We start from the raw sequence: 20,348 nt of genomic DNA, 5'->3' as shown, positions 1-20,348 counted from the left end.
ACTGGGCTTTGAACATGCTCCTAACACAAACAAGCTCTTAACAGTTCTGAAGCAGAACTGAACATGCTTGTCCACTCCTGTGAGCAAGCATGTTCAGTTCTGCTTCAGATTGTAACATTTATAGGTTATGCATTCCAGCTTTTCGCATCTAGAGACTGAACTTTTGTCCATTCATCTTTGCAAAATAGTTCAAACTCAGTTAGATTGGATGTAGTCAATCTGTAAACATCAGTGTTCAAACACTGCCACAAATATCCAACTGAATTTAGTTCTAGATCTTGTCTAGGAAATCCTAACGCATAAATCTGCCTTAAATCATCTTTCTATTCCATTGTGGTTCTGGTTCTATATTTAGAGTTGCTGTATTACTGGGAAAAAAACCCTATGTGTTCCCTAAAGACGTCTCCGTATTTAACTTTATTCTTCCTCCCATCAACTAAGTAGCTACCTTGGCCTGTTTAAGACAGCATGACGCTGCTACCACCATGTTGCATTGTGTTAGTTTTCCTACACAGAGCACTTGTATATAGGCAAAAAAGTTCAAACATGAAGAGCCCTTGCAATGTGCCATACTCTTTCATAGTCCAGATTATGGACAAAGCAGTGCTCTGTGAGATGTTCACATATTCTGATGTTATAAAACCGTATGCCTGGTTTTAACGTCTCTGCATTTCCTGACCTTTTTGGTGTGTTTCTTGGTGTTTGTGATGCTGTTTGTTCACGAATGTTCTCTATGGCACTTCTGAGGCATTTACTTGAACAGCTGGATTTACACTGAGATTAAATTACACAGAAGTGCACTCTGTTTACAAATTTAGTTACTTTGGATGGTAACTGGTTGCACTGAATGTTTATGGGTTTCACAATAAAAGAGACAAAGCAAGATAAAGGTGATTCATAGAACTGCTCAGCGACAGGATGTCATTTGTTGGTAACTTGGCAGTGCTTTTTTAAAGAATATATGTTGTAAGAAGTTATAGGGTTGCATCGACAAAACAATAAGACATGGTAAGGATTTCATTAGCATGTTTTGACACATAGAACCCTAGAACAGAAAGAATGTATGCTACTTTAAGTGGTGCCTTGTTTGCTTTTTAATTACTGTATTATAAAAAGTCAAATACTTTTTATGACCGACTCCATAAAAAGTATTAAAAGGTGTATATTTTAATATAAAATGCCTATATCTGAAAATCGTCCATGTTGAGATATTCTATTTTAGCAAAATAGATTTGCAGTAAAAGTCATTACCCTTAAATTAAACTTAAAATTATACTTTGCTCTGGTAATATAAAATGACAGGATGCTATTTTAAATGTCTGACCAAAGTGTGTAGGAAACGCACTCCTTCCTACACAAAGTGTAGAAAAGAGTTTCTTTCTTTCAAAGAAGGGAAACGCTTGCTCTGTTTCCTACACAGAACAAGTGTGTAGGAAACACAGTTTGCTCTGTGTAGGAAAAGCATAATCAAAGAGCTTGACGATTCACAGTTTATTTAAACCTGACCAGTTCTATACTTGTTTAAAAAATTTGTAGATTAAATGCCTGTTGTTAAAGTGCTTGCAGAACTAGCAAACGTATTACAGGGTATACTAGCATGCAAGAGGAAATCAGCAGGCTTTGTGTTTAGAGGCATCACACTTTGCAATAACTAACTGTCCTAAAGATAGGCCTTTATGACCACTGAAACATTCTTTAATTAGACCAGAGGTAAGAACAGGATGTCAAAAGTCTCTTTGGCAGAGAAGGTACTTCTGAAGTATTAGTCTTTATGGTTAGGTCTTTTGTAATGTGGAGACAACCCAGCAACCTTCATTTGTTGCTAATCTGCTAATAAGAAACAAAGATGAGTTTAACCGAAGGTCCCATTAAAGACGACGTGATGGCGTGGGAGCCAAAAAAGTTAGCAGACTACATGAGACAGGTGAGTTGATTCATGCGTAAGAAAGTAAACCTTTGCACTTCATTCAGCAGTTATGCTCTAATGTTTTACAATATTTTTACAGTCTATTACTTGAAATACCTACTGAAGCTAGGTGAATTTAGCATATCAACTAGTGTGTCACAAAGTGTTGAATTTGTTTATACATCACAATAAATGAGTTAACTGATCTCTGGAATGTTTCAAACAAGCTACATATGAGGTGGGTGTTTATTTAGAAGTTACACAAAGCCAAAATGGGTGTTTATAAAAGATACAGCAAATTTTAAAGGCTTGTGAAACTATCTTTAACAGAAATAATCTGAATTTTCTTGTAAATAGTAATCATTCTTACGTCTTGCACCTTTACCTCATTTAGATTGTTCCACCCCAATGATAAATGCTTATTTTGATTCACTACAACTTACCTGCGACCTTTGAGGTTCTGTAACTTAAACATGGGATGGTGTGACTTCAGCAAATAGTAGTTAGCATTTTTCCACCAGAGAAGACAGGCAACTACATAGGCCACTTTATTGGGGACATTTTTCTAGCATCAAGTTTAATCCCCTTTACCTGTAATACCACCCTTATTGTTGATGGCACAGATTGACGAAGAAGTCAGAAACATTCCTTCACAGTTTTTGGTTTGTTTTGAAGTCAAATCATCATTAGCTGATTAGTTGGCTATACATCCAAGACACAAACCTGCAAATCCCAAAGGTGGGAACAAGATGGCCATAAAGGGATGTTGGTCACCAACAATATTCAGATGGGATGTGACAAACAATGCTCAGTGGTTACAACTGCACCCAAAGTTTGTCAAGAAACAATTTTCATCTCTATTATACTCCCATCACAATCCTAAACTACTGATACAAGGCAGGATGTTTCTGCTGCTTGTGACATCTAAAATATTGACACATCAACCCAGAGGTGTTTTTCCAAACTGTTTTAATCCAATCTTAGTGAGTTTACACAAACTGTACCCTCAGTTTGTTTTTCTTTGGTGTGGTATCTGTAGTGCTCTTCTGCTGTGATAGCAAATGTCCTTCAAGGATTGATGTGCAGTGAGTTATTTGACAAAATGTTATCGTTCTCTCATCTACATATGTTCAAGGTCACTTAAAGTTACTTTTAGTCCCTATTTTGATGCTTGGTTTTAACTTCAGCAAATTGTCTTTACCAAAATCGAGATAAAAGTAACGAGTTGCTCCTATGCAATTGGCTAATTTTCTGTGTGTTTTAACAAGCAACATATTTTGCAGTTGAATGTCTAATTTTTTCCTTTTACTTTAAAACAATACATTTGATGTTATTTTAGAAATAACTTTAGCAGTAACATGGGCACAAACAGTTGTGTGTTCAGTGAGTCTTCTCTCCATGGTATTAAGACATGCTTGAGCATGACTGGCTTGGCAAATGCTAGACCACTGCTTTAATAAAAGTGCTCATACTTCATGATGTTCAATTTGACTGAATGCTGTAATGGTTTCGATTCTTTTATAGGGTGCAATGACATATCGTATTGTGTCGTATGTTGTTTTTAACGTTGCATTTATGCAATTCTAAGATATTAAAGACAATTCATTTTCTGGAAATGATGGCAAACCTTAGAATGCAAAGAGCAGAAGTCGTTTCGTCATTGCATTGAATTGCAGTTTATTGAAGAATGCCCCATATGAGAAAGGTAGTTTTATTTTCAGTGCAAAATTAGCATAGAAACATATGTTAAAACCTTTACTTAGTGCTTCATCAAACATAAGTTTTTGTTTTCTCAGCTCAAGTTATTCGGCTGTGACAATGTAGTGTTGAAGAGGGGCATTACTGGAGCACAATTTCTGGTGAGTTAGTTTTCAGCTCTCATGGTCTTCAACAATCTGAGTAATTATCTTAATGAGTAACAGACTTTCTTATTTCAAAAATATGCAACTCCTTTAGCATATGATCCAGTGTGATCTTCATGTGTTCCCAATCACCTACGTTCCGTGAGTTTGGCATAAATGTTATTTAACTAGAATCAGAACAGGCTGTAGTGTAACAAGTTTAAACTGTTGATATTATACTGTTTGTTTGGCTCTCATGGTTTGCAGAATACTGGCAAAAGTTCAAAGAGATCTCAATAGGCAAGAAAGGAGGAAGTATTTTGGTTCCAAGTAAGTAAAGAGATGTTATTTATGTAATCTGAAATCGAATCTAGCAACAACAAAAAGAACTCACCTTTTTTTTAATGTGCAGATCTAAGAAAAGCAATCATTTGACAGAAGGTAAAAACCCATTCCTTAAACGTTGCAAATAAAATCAATCAACCGTATTTTCTGGAATTTGATAGCAATCAAATAAATGTTCATTTTTACAGTGCGTGGTGAAAAAGTCTGTGATGAGCTTGTAAGTGAAACAGTATGTAGTTTTGCTTTGTTTGTTTTAGTTACAAAAAACAAATATTACATTTAAGCATTTAATACAATTTCGGCAACACTTTATTTGACGGGGCGTGCATAACATGACATAACATGAACATGACATAACACCTGTCATGAACACGATGGAGTCTTTATGAATGTCTATCACTGTTGTCATGAAGTGTCATTCGGTAAATAATGACACATTTATTGTAAGTTGCTTTAAAAGATGCATTGAAAGTCCATTAAAAGTCCCAACTTTGCATTATTTTGTAAATAATGACACTTTAATGCAACGTTGGTACTTTTGATGGACTTTCAATGCAACTTTGCATTAAAAGTGTCATTTACCGAATGACACTTCATAGCAACATTCATAAAGACTCCTTCATGTTCATGACAGGTGTTAAATCACATTTATGACAGTGTCATGTCACTCTTATGCACACCCCATCAAATAAAGTGTTACCAAATTTTCCATGTGACACAAAGAGGTGAAATATAATTAGCATGATCAAACTTTAAATGCATATAGATCTCTTTCCTCTGACTAGGACAGTGAAAGTGACTATGAGGAGTTTAACGAGGACGAAGGAGATGGAAACTACGTCGTTCCTCTTACTAAGCCACTCACAGCAGATAATCTGCATAAAGCCAAAGAAAGAGAAGCTCACAGGCTTCATCCAGTCTTTTCACTGCCTGAACCCCAGAGGGTGTCTAAAGTTCCCTGCCTTCCCACAGGTAATGAAAAGCTTCTATGAGGAGAAATGTGATGAGAGCACAGAAACTTTGTTTGCGTTTACTTCAAAGCCAAATAATGTTTGTCATTCCTCATTTCAGCTCACTCATCTAATTTTCAACGGGCCGCAAATAAGAAGCCGGAAAAACCTCCGGTTCCCCAGAGAGCCTTTTCACGCTTAAGTATGTACAGTTCATAAAAGAAAGTTTCCATGTTGCTAAAGCATTTCATTATATTTCACATTACCTATAATTATCCAGCAGAGGGCAGTGTTGCTTTGGATGCTGGCTCACTTTCCAGGAGGCGCCCACTACCAACAGTCCCGCAGCTCCGTGTGTCTAACAGGTAAAATAACCTAAAAAGAATTATTGGGGTTTCTTTGTTAAAGTTAATTATCTGTCCTCATCTTTTTTTCTGTTCATTTGTTTTTACTTCTTCTTTTACAGGGCAAATAATATAACTCCACATGTTCCTGTACCAATATCAGACGTTCTGTCAAACCAATCAATAAGAACAACAGGACATGTCAATAAGCAACATGTACAGGTAAAACAGCAGTGATTTATATTGAAGTTAGTTACACAACAAGTGCATTTTCAGTGTCAAAACAGCAGATGGCACAGCAGATGTTGTACAATACAACATCAAAAACCTTTTCCGAGTCTGATACAGAACTTAAAAACACCTTTGCATTAACAAGTCAGGTTGCTGTCATTATACATGCTACATATTCTGTCTCTACTACTGCAAAAATATCAAGCAGAAATCTAAAAAAAATGTTTGTGTTTTACTGTGGCTTTTCTCGCACTGTGAATCCAGGGTTTGGATCCCAGCTGGTACAAGGGAAAGATAACTCGAGAACAGGCTGAAGTTTCTCTCAGGGAGGTGAACAAGGTTTGATGCTGCATCATTTTCTCTGTTGATAAAATATTCAGACACACAGAGAGATGCACACATTTCAGCGAGACATGAAAAACAAGCAATTTCATGACTGTGTGGTTTCATCTATTGAAGGATGGAGCATTCTTAGTGAGGGACAGCTCACAAGGCTCAGCACATCCCTACACTCTGATGCTGCTAAATCAAGGCAAGATTTTCAACATTAAGATCCAGAGACAAAATGACTTCCATTTTCTCGGAAATGGCACAAACAACTCTAAGGTGAGCTAAGATGCACTGTGAACCTACATAAAAATAAAAAAAAGAAGTGCTTTCTTTCATTTCACTGAAAAGTTCACATATTGTGGCACAGCTCAGGGAATGTGTGATGCCGACTTGTGCCCCGCTGCGTCATTAGGTCCCCGTCATTTTCAGTGTGTGCTGTTGTGCTTTAGAGTTTCCTCAGGGTGAAGGAGATGATTATCCATCACATGAACACCCCGCTGCTGCTCAGAGATGCCACAGACCAGTGCTCTCAGGAGCAGCCGCAGTGCTGTCTGCTGCACCCTGCGGGACTCTGACCACGCCAGCAGCAGACTTAATGTGAGTTCTCGCATATGTTTCTGTCTTCCATGCATGCAAATTTTTGAATGCGTGTTGCTTTTCTTAGATGTTTTAATAACCTCTGAAACAAATGTCACAATATTCAAAATCTCAAAAGGTCATTGTTATGTAATTCTCATATTACATACTCACTTCTGTTTCTCTTAAGAAACAGAATGAGTACCCTTCATTTGACTTATGTGTTGAAGTTTTTTTTTTTTTTCCAATTATGCACTTTTTTCCACCCAGATTACCTCTGCTCCTCATGCCTCAGGTTAGGCTCAAAGTCCGGTCTGCTGCTGCTTCACCGCCTCTGGGATTTTCTTTGGAGAAATGCCTCTTTGTCAGGGTGGCTAACAGAGATGATCACATCGCATTGCTTCAGATGGGTTCGCACTGCAGAGAGAAACCCAGTATCATTTGTCACTGTAGCCTCGGGTCAATGGCAACTGCTATTGCAGCTAAAACAATCCGCGTAGGGAAAAATGTAATTGTATACACAGTGTATCTTTTTATTCCCTCCTTCAATTACAAACTGCATCAGTCTCTCATTTCTGCATGACTCAGATTTGCTGGACTTCATTTGCTCGCTGACATCTTTCTGATCACTTGTTGTTACTTCCTTGTCAGTGTGACTTATTGTGGATGATGCTTTTGTAAACAGACGGGTACAAACAATTGAGCTTGCACAGAAAAAGAAACACATGCACATATAATCATGTCTAAGAAGGTCTAAGGAATCTAAGATTTGACTTGACAAAAAAAAAAGTTTTAAAAGTATAGTGTCATGCTAAACCATTTACTCACCCTGCATTTTTTATTGACCTTTTGTCGCAGCCTTACCAGTAACTATGGAACTTTATGTGATAGATCAACACAAGGTAGAACATCTATATTCTGTTAAATAAAATTTTGCATAGCTTATCTGCAGAGTTACACAACTCAAGTGGGAAAATCTGCTAACAGATGTCGCAATTATTTGTCTTAAGTTTTATTTAAGAGTGGGGATAAGAAAGTCATTGCTGAAAGAAAGACACAAGACTTAGAGTTGGACACAAGCCATGCAGAGAACACAGAAAAACATGTGAAAGATGGTGTTCTGGTTGGATGGACTTTTGACCTATATGCAAAACCTTGTGTGGCAAAAAACTGCACAGTGCACATAGTTATAAACACACCATTCCCACTAGGAAACATGGTACTGGCAGCAAGGATAGGGAAACTGATCATACTTGATGGAAAGATGGATGGACCTTAATAAAAAGCAGTTATGGAAGAAACCATATTAGAGACTGAAAAACAATTTGGTTTACTTTCCACGCTGGCTCAAAATATAAAGCCAGAGGGTCCAGATCAAAGCATTTCCATCCATCTGTTAGTACATCTTAGTTGAGATCCAGACCTGAAACTAGATTTTTTAAAAATCTGTGGGAAAGCCTAAAACTTGCTGCTAACAGATGCTCTCCATCCAATACAAAGAAGAAGAATTAGATATGTCAGCCTCGGTATGTGCAACGCTGGTAATAACACTCACTGAAAACCTGCTGCCGTGATTTCAGCAGGATGGAATTCTACAAAGTATTCACCCAGGGAGGCTGAATACAAATGCACAGCACTATTATTAATCATAAAAAAATAAATGCAATAGGTTTAATGTGGTGTAAGGTGACAAAATGTAGAACAGCACAAGAGTTGTTGAACTTCTGCAGGGCAATGTATATGACAAAATAATTAATTAGCAAGTATTAGAAAATCCAAAAACAATTATTTGTCATAAAGAGACAAAACCAAACACACCATCACAAGTCCAAGCATCCAAGCATAGTTAGAAAATTCAACTTTGAGTCTGTGACGCTTAAAGGAGCTGATGGCTATAAGTGAGCGTGATAAAAAAAAGAGCATGCTGCTGTGACTGCCAACTTAACCACAACCATCACCTGAGGCAGAATTTAAGTTGCAACAACGTCAGAGCGACTGACAAGACAGCCATCTGCGTGAAAATCCTTCAGTTACCCCTATCTACACATCAGCAACTCATGTTCTGACAGACAGTGCTGTCAAATTAATGCCAATTTGGACTGCCGACATCTATATCTACAAGAAAATCTAAAAACCGCTGTATTATTCCAAGTGTATCACATTCTCAGACCTGGAAGAGCAGATGTCTTTAGACTTTTTGGGGAAAATGTAAACTGAAGGGATAAAAAGTTAAAACATACATGCCAATTGATCCATGTTGTTGGACAGCAAGTCTAAACCTCTCAGGATGTTGTCCAGAGCAATGCTGACAGGGGTAGTAGCTTGTTCTTCTTCCTTCTCTGCGTTTTCCATCTGAAAAAAGCTACAAGAGAACATTTGATGCAAACTAAGTGCACACACCAGTCTGGCATAAGAGAATAACCACTGCCAATGTTAAAAGTAATGTTACTGTGCTGCGATTGTTGTACAAATGTAAAAAAAAAAACACCTCTGACCAAACTGAAACTTAATTGTAAATGTATTATAAGTATCAGAATATACATTTTGATTTAATTTTGTAAAAAAAAAAAAATTCAAGTCAGTGATTAAAAAATGACAGATCACCTTGTAATATATATTAGCTTCTTTATTTAAAGTATTCATACAAACAGAATAGAACAGTTTAAAACTTGATAAACTCATATAAATTAAGTCATAGATATCAATATTAACATAAAGCAAGCAAACAAAACTGCACTTTAACATGGAAGCAATAAATCAGAGTACAATTTAATACGACTTAATCTACAGTTTGACTTTGTGATGAGTCAGCTTTCTCAGCACCAGCTTCCATCTGCGGCTGCGGTTCAGCTTCCCCAAAGACAGCCGCCCTGCATCTGCTGTGCGCCTCCTCCAGCTCCCGCATACACGCTTCCCCCTCGAAACCGGTTCGCAGCGTCACCATGTCATAAGCCATCCAGGTCAGCTGCACTGCGGGCGGACACAGATGTATAAACACACGCCGTTAAATTAATGGAACTTTTTTTCTCACCCCCACCCCCCATTATGGCGCACCCAGCTGTAACAATATGAGTGGCAGAGCAATGCGATTAAATACAACGGCTACACACCTGATATGTTCTCAACATCCTCAATCACTCTCTCCAAATCCTTATTCAGTTCATACATGTCGGTGCTGCTCCGTGAAGGCACCATGGGACATGACGAATCCTCCATCTATATTACGTACGGGCAGCACTGGTTTACAGACATAACTTACATCGTTACTTTGAAACAAACCACAGAAAGACGTCGCAGTAAAGTTATAGTCATTAGTGTAATTAATGAGTCGTGCTTTTTTATATCGCGCTCCTAGAGATAACCGTTAAGACCGTTGGGTTAGCAACTTTTAAGCTAGCACGGCAGCAGCTGCAGGTAAAACGGGGAAGTTTAACGTCATGACAAAACACGAGAATTTCGGACTAAAGCTTATTTTTTGGGGGGTTATTCCATTACTTAAGATTTAATACTGTTTATTAGTTTATCCAGAGTTTAAAACTCACCGTCGAAAACCGGCTCGGAGCTCAGAGAGAACGTTCTCGGCTAGTTAATAATGAGCGTGCGCACTTCCAGCTTCTTTTTTTTTCGGCCCAACACATTGCCAGCCTTAAAAGGCAATTAAATGTCAAGCTATTTAATGCTAAAATATGCGTTGATGAAACGTCAATTAAAGTCCCGCTTTAGAAATTCTAAAATTTTTATTTACAAATTGATTCATGTATAAAGCAAGTGTTTGTTACCTCTGACCTCTTGGGAAAAGGAAAATCACATTACGAACATGTTAAACAATTTACTTTTTCATGCTTTTCTTATTTTGATGAAAAATTGAGTTGGGGGCCCACACAAAATTTGATTTAGGGAGCTTCCAATTAGCACAAAGCCAAAGCCTTCAGCTTAACTGATATTACCTGCCTTCCCTGTTTCTTGTTATTTTATTTTGCATTATCTATGTTAACCATTAGTCTGTGCATGTTTTGTAAATCTGATCATTTAGATTAAAGTGCTGAAAAAACATCATATACATAAAAAACATGGAAATATACCGCATTTGTATGGAAAGAAAAACAATAAAAACACAGAAGTTTTATTAAAAACACCTTTTTTTAATAAACTGTTGTTTTCAACTTGTAAATTTCTTAGTGTATTATAGCCTACTGTGCGCACAAAAGAAAAAAATCTGACATGAGTTTATGCCAGACCATCAAATTGAGTGGAAAATTATTTAAGTGAGAGTGAACAAAACCCCCTCAGGGGATTGAATTAGCTGACAACAGAAAAAAAGAAGAGTGAAACCCATAGGCTTCTCACCTTAGAAAAAGCACCAATCAAGACACACTGGGGCGGGCCAAATGAGAAGATATAGACCTTGTGACAGGTGACACCTTGACATAGAGCAAGGACAAGCAGACAAGGAAGGATCGGAGAAGAACAGTCCTCAACTTTAAAACTAAGAAAAGCCTATTTTGATGACTAGTCAATACTTCAGTGAGAACTGAAAAAGAAAGTCTTTCAGGAACTGGCACAACTGTCAGTAATTTTAGGCGAAGAGGAAGGACAACAACAAACAGATCAGAAGAGGGTAAGAGGTGGAAAGAAACTTGATGATGTCTTCATTTGAGACCCAGAACCAGTCACCTCCTCGTTGTGGTCCACAGTTTCCAAGTTTAGGCCAGGAACCTCCAGAGCTCAGCATGTACGGTGAATGCTACTACCCTCCTCCATCCCTACCGAGTCCTCAGCGGACAGCTCCTTCTTCCTATGAACTGAGTGACTACACCACCTCATCTCCAAACCCGTACCTTTGGTTCAACAGCCCCGGGATCAACTCCTCTTCGTACCTGTCCAGCAATGGCCCACCAGGAAATCCAGGCCCACCGTTTGTACCTCAGCACTATGGCATGCAGAGACCCTACCTGGGACCAGCTGGACCCGGTGGTCCAGGGGGGGAACTAAGCTGGTTCTCACTTCCCTCACAAGAAGATCTGATGAAGCTGGTCAGACCACCTTATTCCTACTCTGCACTGATTGCAATGGCTATCCATGGAGCACCAGACAAGAGACTGACGCTGAGTCAGATTTACCAGTACGTTGCTGATAACTTTCCTTTTTATAACAAGAGTAAAGCTGGCTGGCAGAATTCCATCAGACACAACCTATCACTCAACGACTGCTTCAAAAAAGTGCCAAGAGACGAGGACGATCCAGGTAACACACTCAGATCAAATTGTGTCTTTATTGTTGTACTCGAATAGAGTTTGTTAAACCGCAAGTGTTTGACTGAGTCTTGCATTTTGAGTCATGCAAATCTAAACTGCATCTTGTCCAATAGGTAAAGGCAACTACTGGACACTTGACCCGAACTGTGAGAAGATGTTTGACAATGGAAACTTTCGCCGTAAAAGGAAGAGAAAGTCTGACTCCCTCAACAGTGGTGACGGCGCTTCAGGGCCTCCAGAGTCAGGAGACAGTGAAAGGGGAAGCCCCAAACACCCTGCCCTTACAATGTCCCCGACACCGGAAAGAATCCCCTCCCCTTCACTGTCGGGTCCCACGCCATGCCTGAGCAGCTTCTTGTCTGAAATGTCTACAGTTTCTACTGGAGCAACAAACGAGGTTGGGGGAGATGGGTTGACCAGGCCGCTGCAGATTAACCTTCCCCTAGATGGACCGCATAGACATACCCAGCCAGGAAACTTTAGCAACTATTCCCCCAACTCAGGTGTCTCAGAGTGGGTACCACAGGTACAAGCTCCCTCTGTGCTCACATCCTCACCGTCCCACTCTTCTTTAGGTTACTCTAGCCCCATTCTGAGCCAGTACACTGGGTCCAGTGGGCACTTCTATCCTACTCTGAGCTCCACTGGAATCATATATCATCGAGACGGCACAGAGGTGTAAGGAGACGTAAGGGGAGGGAATGATGTCTTAGGAAAGACTGTTGAAGGATCTTTCAAATGTCTGGTATTCGTTTTGGCAAAACATAATGTTTTTTTTGCTGACTTAGACAGGTGAGAGTGCTATAACACATGAGCATACTAAACGGCGCTCTATTCCCACAAAAAAAGCTGATTCAGGCATACTGGCCTTTCATTGTCCAACCATAAAAAAAGGGGCTTGCCTTGCTATCAGATCCTGTCAGCTTTTATTTCAGATATATCTCTGCAAGAGCTGTGTCAACTTTAGCTGACGAAGCTCTAATCTGCTGACACCATGCCATTCAACGCTGACAGACAGCTTATTCAGAGGGGTAGTTGAATTACAGCGATGTCAAGATTGTGTTGTTCCCGCTCAAAATAATAAACAAGTAATAATGAGACTGTCATTGTTTTTAGTACTGCAACAATTGGATTCATTTACAGTCTGGGAGTGTAATATAATGGTGGTAGTTGTACTTTGTAAGTATGTTCACTTGTTCTAGTTTGTTACCTAATTGTTGGTTTGTTTGTAAATGTTTTGTTAAACAGAAGGAGTTCATAGGGTGTGGCTTCATGCTGTGTATTGTGTTTTTACCATTAATAAAATCTTTTTGACATACATCTTTCTTTTCATATTTTTTAAAAATAACCCTAGGGGGATTAAGCAATTATGGAGAAATAAATATATCTATTAATCTATCCCCTAACATCAGATCCTCACCTAGAAAAAGGCTATAAAAAGAGAAAGTGAGACCATAAACACTGACAGAATGACAAAAAAAAACTGCCCCGTCAGTGAAAGCAATGACCAGTAGTGTGGAACCAACTTGTCAGTGTAACCTGATCTTTGTTGATGGATAGTTAACTGATTCTCTTAAACGGTGAAAAGCTACATTCCCATGCTTTTTTCCCTCCTCAGCACGACACAGTGAAATCTGTGGGTGTCCCATACACAGATACTGCTGACTGAATGAAAACTTTAAAATGGAGATAAGCAATAAAGGCGATGTTTGAAATTAAGGAGATTAAACAAAATACAAAAATAAAAGAAAAATAGCAAATGTGTTCGTAAAATGATCTTATACAAGTTTTATACATATATAACATATATAACAGATAATTTTATTACTGTATATACACAATACATAGAACATTTTGAATAAGATCAGTATGACCATTTGCCCTCCTGTTCTCTGTGTGTACATTTTAGTGACAAGGACAGACAACTCATGTTTTAACATGGATTTAGACAGCAAAGTTCAGACACCAACTTTGCATTTGCCTGTATTATGCAATATCCTCTTTATTATCTTGATATACTTCAATTTTGTTTATTTATGTTGTTTTCAGGCACTTTGCAAAAAAAGAGAGAAAAAATCCAAATTATATACAGGAATATGCTGTCAATTATAGGCACCTATATAGTCAATTACATCCATTGCATTTCATCCTGTCTTTTGAACAATGTAGTCAAGTTCAGTTTATTATTCAAAGTGGTAGAAAGTCTAAAAAAAGTCTAAACTCAGCCAAGTGCAAAAATTCCCTGACCTTGCAGCAAACCTTTCTAGGGAAGAATACAGCAACAGTTGACAGTCAATTGCATTGAGTCATTAATGTCACAGCAATGCTGAGCTTTCATAGGCCAGATCTATGCAGGTATGGAAAAATGGCCTCAACTTTCTATTCTATTCTATTCTATTCTATTCTATTCTATTCTATTCTATTCTATTCTATTCTATTCTATTCTATTCTATTCTATGTTGTCTGAATCTTTGAGTGCATAAAAATAATTGGCAAATAATTTATTGAAAACAGTCATACACTGTAATTTGTTTTCTACTATAACATGGTTAACAGCGGCTGGCTGCTGCTTTCTCTCGTGATTCTAATGGAAGCAGCAAGGGCGGACTGTTGTCTTTCACAGTTTACGATTTTCTGTTGTATATGCTAATATGTCAAACCCAAGGCTTGAAAGACAGTGCTTTTTCTTACCATGACTGCATTTATCTGTATATTTTTTAACGAACAGGACCCCAACATGTGAGTTTTATGAGAAAAACATTTCTCATAAAACAATTTAAATTGATCAAATTGTAAGAAGAAAGGCAGAGTGCCTTCATTATTAATTAGGCCTATTTATGAATTATGAAAACCTTGACTAAGCTTCCAGTCTGAGTGACATCCTATGGCTCCTTTGTAGACTTCAGAAACAGAAAATTCATCCAGATAAAATATCTAGCGTCACATTATGATGCTTAAAATTATGTCATGAATAGCACTGTCTGTCACAGCCAGCTGTAATGGTAATTACACTGAGCTGAAGATGAGGAAAAAACAAAATCAGATAATCTTATCTGGTTTTATTTTGGTCAGAGACTCGTCTCTATGTGTGGTACATAAATAAGAACAAAAGTCCTTTTACTGATGTCTCCCTTAGGCCTTTATTTACCCTGAAACAAAGGCAGCAAGACCGACATTTACATTAAACACAAGAAAGGAAGAGACAATGAAGGAAAGGCAGAGCAGAAGAAAGAAAGAAAGAAAGAAAGATAGACAGAAGGAAAAAAGAAGAAAAGAAAGAAGGAGAAAGAAAAAAAGAAATTTGTCTTTCAGGTGAAGCAAGTGGAATTTACCATCTTGGAACCAATGACAAAATGTCTCAGGGGAAGGAGGTCAGCCTGTTAAAATTTGCATAACCGATTTCAAAACAATAACAAAAACGGAGACAAGGTTTCGCTTGCATGGATCACAGATTCCTGCTTTCTCCTGGTGTTGGGTTTTTGCCCACATCAGATTTAACTGTGTGAAATGTACTGAGTCAAACTGTGCCATGGAAAAAAAAAGAAAACCATTTAAAATCAATCAATTTCTCGACAACACCCACATTTCCAGCAAAAACAGAAAGAGATGTTCCAGCACAGTTGCCGTCAAACAGATAACACAATCCATATGAAATTTAAAAACATGAATTCATGTAGCTCATTCTAATGAGTCAAGCCTTTTTACTTGATGTACCACTAATATAAAAGTGTGGGACTTAAAATAAAAAAACTTGTACCAGCAGCCTAAGAGCATTTTTGGCTTTATCCAAGTTTTAGCAAAATGGAAATATTTGGCATATGATTCTGTATGTTTTTTTCCCCTTTGCAACCAGATTTACATTCTGTTTAGAGAGAAGAGAAAGTCTTTTGTTTTTGTTCCAGTGTTTATAACTAAATGTAGTCTGCAGGGCCAGTGGGGGTTGTGATAAGACTTGTCCTGGGTTTTTACAGTTGTTTTTACTGAGCAATAACTGAAGGTAGGTGGTATACCCCCTCAGCTACGCCTCAGGGATCAACAGGTATAAAAGCTAATAGATAGATGGATGGGTAGGGGTCTTTGTTTAAGGACCATTTTTCTCTCAAGTCTAAACTTATAAGGAAGCCAGCCTAGTTGAGTTGTTCATGCCCAAATGATAGAAAGGAGGGATATAAGAAATATCTGAATGTTGAAATACAACATCCTCTAGAGCAAATGTGATAAAGAAAAAAGAAAGAAGGAGAAAAAAATCTTAAAATAAACATATCATCTTTTATTGGAGGAGTTTTTAAGGAAATATTCCAACACTAAACATTTTGAAAATATGAGTCATATATTTTAGATCCTGCTAAAAGACCTAAGGGTGACCCAATGACAGTTTACTAATAGAGCCCAGCAGAAATGTCCAGATATCTCTAGGGGTGATTTTCTTTTCTTTTCTTTTTTTTGTTTTTTGGAAGAGGTGGGTTTTTGAGGTTTTTTTTCTCAAATTACAAATACAAACAGATCTGCAAGGGGGTTTAGTCAAAAGCTGATCTGACCCACAGCAGAATTAGATTAAAATTATTTTTTTATTATTATTTTACCAGTCTCACAGAGAATCTGTTGAGGGAAGTGAACAGACCTTCCAATCTCAAAAACATGGGAGTTCATTGCTAAAAAAAGAAAGAAAAAAAAACACAAAGTAATTACCAGCGGGAACACAGAAAAGCTTGTCAGCAATCAAAACGTTTTCATTGTGTAATTCCAATGAAGATTTTTTTCTATTAGTGTTAGGGGCAAAATAATCACTATGGAAAAGAAAATTTCTGCTCAGAAAAAAAAATCCCTCTCTCTCCCTCTTTCTTGCTCTCTCTCATATATATTGTGTCTTAGAATGAACATACACCACCTTCTGTTATGTTTTGTTGTTTCTCCCCATATCACGTTCAGACTTTGTGCTGACAAATACCAATAGGTGCATGAAGAACAGCTGGGCTCCCCTCCATCCACTTATCCAGCGGGATCTCTCTCCTTGTGCAAACATTTTAAGAGCTTTAGTCTCAGTGACTTGATTAAGAGCAGAAATCCCTCGGAGCCGTCTTATTCAGGCAGTTTAAAACTGATGCAAATTTTCCAACTGCTAATCACACCTTGGAAGAGGATGACAAGCTTAGAGACGGGCTGATGTCGTAGATGAGGGTTTGTAGGTAAACAATAAAACAGAAGAGACTTGACTCCCCGAAGCCAAAGTCACTTAGATTTTTACTCAAACCCACATGTCGGTTTACCTCCGTACCTTGGGACTTCCCTTAGTGTTTTACCTGTTGTTCAGTTTGCACTGAATGATCCCACCTCTCCCATTTTTTTTGACTGAAAAATAACGTTTGACACGTTTATGTTTTTACCTCCTGGAATTTTTCCCCCCCTCCTTTTTGGGCCTTTTCCCTCAGCCGAGCAGCACTTTCACTTCTTTACAACTGCCATCACCTGTCAGAGTTTACATAGGTTTTACTTAAGTGGCAGAAAATTATAGTGCTTACGGCACAAATCATAAAATGTGTCAGTTGTGGTTGAGGTTAATCCACAGGAGGGATGAACCGACCTCTCAGTGTTTGAGGGATACCCTAGCTCATCGTCCATCACTCCCGTGTTACTTTAGCTCCTTGCCTAAGGCAGGAGAATGATTGCTAAACACAGTGATACGATTAAATCTATTAAAATCCTCCTCCTCTCCACCTGCTGCTTGGCTCGTGGCAGTCTTCCCCACACCTGTCGAAGTAACGGAACGCACACGCACGAGCACAAGCATTTCTGTACCATTCTCTGTGTGAAGTGCAGGCAACAGTGTGGTGTTTGTAATACAAACTCAAGCAAAGAATAGATGGGTGGATTACCTACAACTACAACAGGTCTTATATCAGATTTGAGGAAGACCTGTCCTGATTCTGAATTTGCACAAAAGGATTGTACTTCTCCGCATGCAAGTTCTTTCTGCCCTCAGTTAGAAAACGTCCACAGTGTCACCTTCAGTAACTGTTTCCTGGTCGGAAGGTCAATATTCTTGGTACCGACTTAACCCAAAACACACGAGGACACGCTTGCACGTATGCCCTGTGTTTCTACTAAAACACTGGAGCCCTATCAAGGCTGTTTAGTAAACGGTAGGGGAGAACGTCAAGCCTCGGAAGACGTGTAATCATGCCTGGCCCCCTCCTCGCCACAGCAAGGCATCACCAGCTCGGTGTTATGTGTAAACACCCACACACACTCCTGACACACGAACGCAGGTGATGAAAGGAGCAAAAGAGGTTTTCTACCAGTTTGGGAGTCACTCAACAACCTTTCAGTTTGCCTCCTCCTGCAGAGGTCAGAGGAAACTGCCAGACTCTGGGCTGTCTCTATGTGAGAAACGTTCAAGTAAGAGATTAGCAAGCACTGAACACCATATCGAACGAATATTTCTTACTAATATTACTAATATTTACTAACATTTACTTACTAATATTTCTACACTTCTGGTCATTGTGATACTGCTTGAAATACAAATTTGCACAAGATCTAGAATACTTAGAAGCACAGCGTCCGACAGCATTAAACCAATGATAAATTCCCAGTTTGATAGTAGTCCATAAAAATGCGGCAGCTCCTTCTCTGTGGACCTGTGCAGTCTTGTCCCAGTGTGTTGGAGTCCAAAGAATAAGGCAGTATGAGATCTTCCCTTACTAAACATGGTTTATATACACGATTTGGGAAAAAGAGAAGTTTGAAGACAAACACAGCGCACTGTGAGACACTGTGTATATTTGAATCATTGCTATTTCACCCTAAAATATTTTCCATGTCAACATGCAGTAAACATGGAGTTATGGCGAGGGCTTTTCAGCGAGGGAGGGAGAGAACCCGGGGACGAATCAAGTGTATGTGAATGACATCTCGCATGTCTGGAAGTGAGTATGTTTCGCAGGAAACGTTCGTTTTGGAAAGTCCGATCTGATAAGTTGCAGTTGCCTTGCTCTGTAACATAGCTGTAAGTGAGGTCATACTGTCCTCTCAGCGATGTAGCTGTTCCTTCCTCATGTCTTTTTCAGCCTCTCAACAAGCAGTCTTACAATCAAATTTGACTAGCTTATATTTTTCCACTGAAGAAAGGCACCTAAGAGCATAATGCTGCCACCCCCGTGTCTCAGACTGGTATGTTCATGGTAACGCTCAAAGCTAGACCACATAGGATTTTGAATATACGGCATATATTTTTAGTTTTTTGTCAGTAGTATCTACATCATAGTAATTTGGTGATGCACATTTCACAGATTTGTTAAATGTAAACACTGATTAATTCTATTTTTTTTTATTCAAATCATTTCTTTTGGAGACTGCATCCTTTACATTCTCTTTGTCACTGCTGTTCTGACATATATAATGAACATTTAATGGTGTAGTCTAGGACTTAAGCATAGATCATGAGGAATCAAAAAATTCACAGTAATAATAAATTAGCCTGATTTAACCAACAAATATACAAATACATGTACACACACAGTGAGTCACTGTTTCAGCACTTGGACTCTTATACCACAAAGCTTATTAGAGTAAAGCTCAGTCACAATATTTGTGAATTACCATCGTAAAGCTTTAAATGTGAAAGCATTTTGTCATTGTCATTGATATTGCCAGTGATGGATGACACGTCACCTCTTACAGTGTGAAACGCAGGAAACATCTCCAAATTGCTCTTGTGTGCCCAGCAGATGTTAACATTTTTCAAATGTTACTCTATAATTGTAATATGATTTACTGCTCAATGACTTCAGAGAAAAAGCAACAAGGTGTGTGTTAGACTCTGTTGTTAGGGGCTTTCCTAGAGGAGCTTATTTCTGACGCAGTTGGAAACATGACATTTAAAATAGTTTCACAGCTTTCTAACCCTTTCCTCGCTAAAGTTACATGCTAAATACCAGTCTGTCTGTAAATAAGCAGGGGATCGGCACACTTTATTTTTTGCTGCTTGACAGTATTTTAGGGGACCACATGAGAACTGGCAGGTGAAAGTGATGAATATTTTAAAAAGAGACGGTTTTTCATGACGTATTTGTGAGGGAACGACTTTCTCTTAAAGTTCAGAACTGAAGCAAAAACGAACCAAACAAAACCATGAGTTTCAAGGAGTCTCCTGTGTGACATTGACAGCTCTTAACTATTTGAATGACAGGAAAGCACTTTGTACTGTTTGGGTGCTGTCAAAAATGCAAGGGGAAAAAAAAAAGCTAAACATCTGAAACCATCGTCTCAGACAGAACCAGACAGAGCTGTTGAGGTGGTGCCAGCAGGGTTAAAAAAAAATTCCCAATGAGTATTTGGAACTGTTGTTTCTCAGAACGCATGGCTCATTTATAAGAAGGAAATATTACACCTTCCTAATACAGTGACCCTGTTTTTAAACAGACAACCCACATGAGGGTGAAGCAATAAAAACAGGTGTGAAAACAGGCATCTAGTATGGAGAGATACCCTCTAGTGGTCAGTTTTTTCACAGGTCTTTATATTAAACACTAAAGAACAGTAGTTTGTTTTTTATGCATTTTACTGCAGCA

At 38.4% G+C, this 20,348-nt stretch overlaps 3 protein-coding genes across 4 annotated transcripts; 2 read left to right on the top strand and 1 right to left on the bottom strand.

Moving 5' to 3' along the window:
* The first annotated feature begins 1,846 nt into the window (after window positions 1-1,846).
* On the top strand, window positions 1,847-6,522 carry LOC111607156 (lymphocyte cytosolic protein 2-like). The gene is made up of 13 exons (XM_023329076.1): window positions 1,847-1,924; window positions 3,703-3,765; window positions 3,863-3,909; window positions 4,015-4,077; window positions 4,160-4,188; window positions 4,281-4,309; window positions 4,878-5,064; window positions 5,164-5,244; window positions 5,323-5,407; window positions 5,509-5,608; window positions 5,882-5,956; window positions 6,077-6,223; window positions 6,397-6,522. Exons 1-13 carry the CDS (start codon window positions 1,847-1,849, stop codon window positions 6,520-6,522), a joined length of 1,110 nt encoding a protein of 369 aa, XP_023184844.1.
* Window positions 6,523-9,134: 2,612 nt separating this feature from the next.
* On the bottom strand, window positions 9,135-10,086 carry syce3 (synaptonemal complex central element protein 3). The gene is made up of 3 exons (XM_023328399.1): window positions 10,066-10,086; window positions 9,634-9,739; window positions 9,135-9,493 (listed from the first exon to the last, which is right to left on the bottom strand). The coding sequence occupies exons 2-3, from the start codon at window positions 9,737-9,739 to the stop codon at window positions 9,303-9,305; spliced, it is 297 nt and encodes a 98-aa protein (XP_023184167.1). The 5' UTR covers window positions 10,066-10,086; the 3' UTR covers window positions 9,135-9,302.
* Window positions 10,087-10,915: 829 nt separating this feature from the next.
* LOC102220749 (forkhead box protein I1-ema-like) lies at window positions 10,916-13,098 on the top strand. 2 transcript variants are annotated; one of them, XM_023328363.1, is made up of 3 exons: window positions 10,916-11,141; window positions 11,218-11,767; window positions 11,892-13,098. In XM_023328363.1, exons 2-3 carry the CDS (start codon window positions 11,254-11,256, stop codon window positions 12,458-12,460), a joined length of 1,083 nt encoding a protein of 360 aa, XP_023184131.1. In that variant the 5' UTR covers window positions 10,916-11,141; window positions 11,218-11,253; the 3' UTR covers window positions 12,461-13,098. The 2 variants fall into 2 exon arrangements, with proteins under 2 accessions (XP_023184131.1, XP_005795482.2); XM_005795425.3 differs by having other exon boundaries at window positions 10,916-11,767.
* Window positions 13,099-20,348: the final 7,250 nt, after the last annotated feature.

This window comes from Xiphophorus maculatus, chromosome 23, assembly GCF_002775205.1.
Source record: "Xiphophorus maculatus strain JP 163 A chromosome 23, X_maculatus-5.0-male, whole genome shotgun sequence".
In the NCBI taxonomy this organism is placed as follows: Eukaryota; Metazoa; Chordata; class Actinopteri; order Cyprinodontiformes; family Poeciliidae; genus Xiphophorus; species Xiphophorus maculatus.
This window is presented reverse-complemented; position numbering and strand designations above follow the sequence as displayed.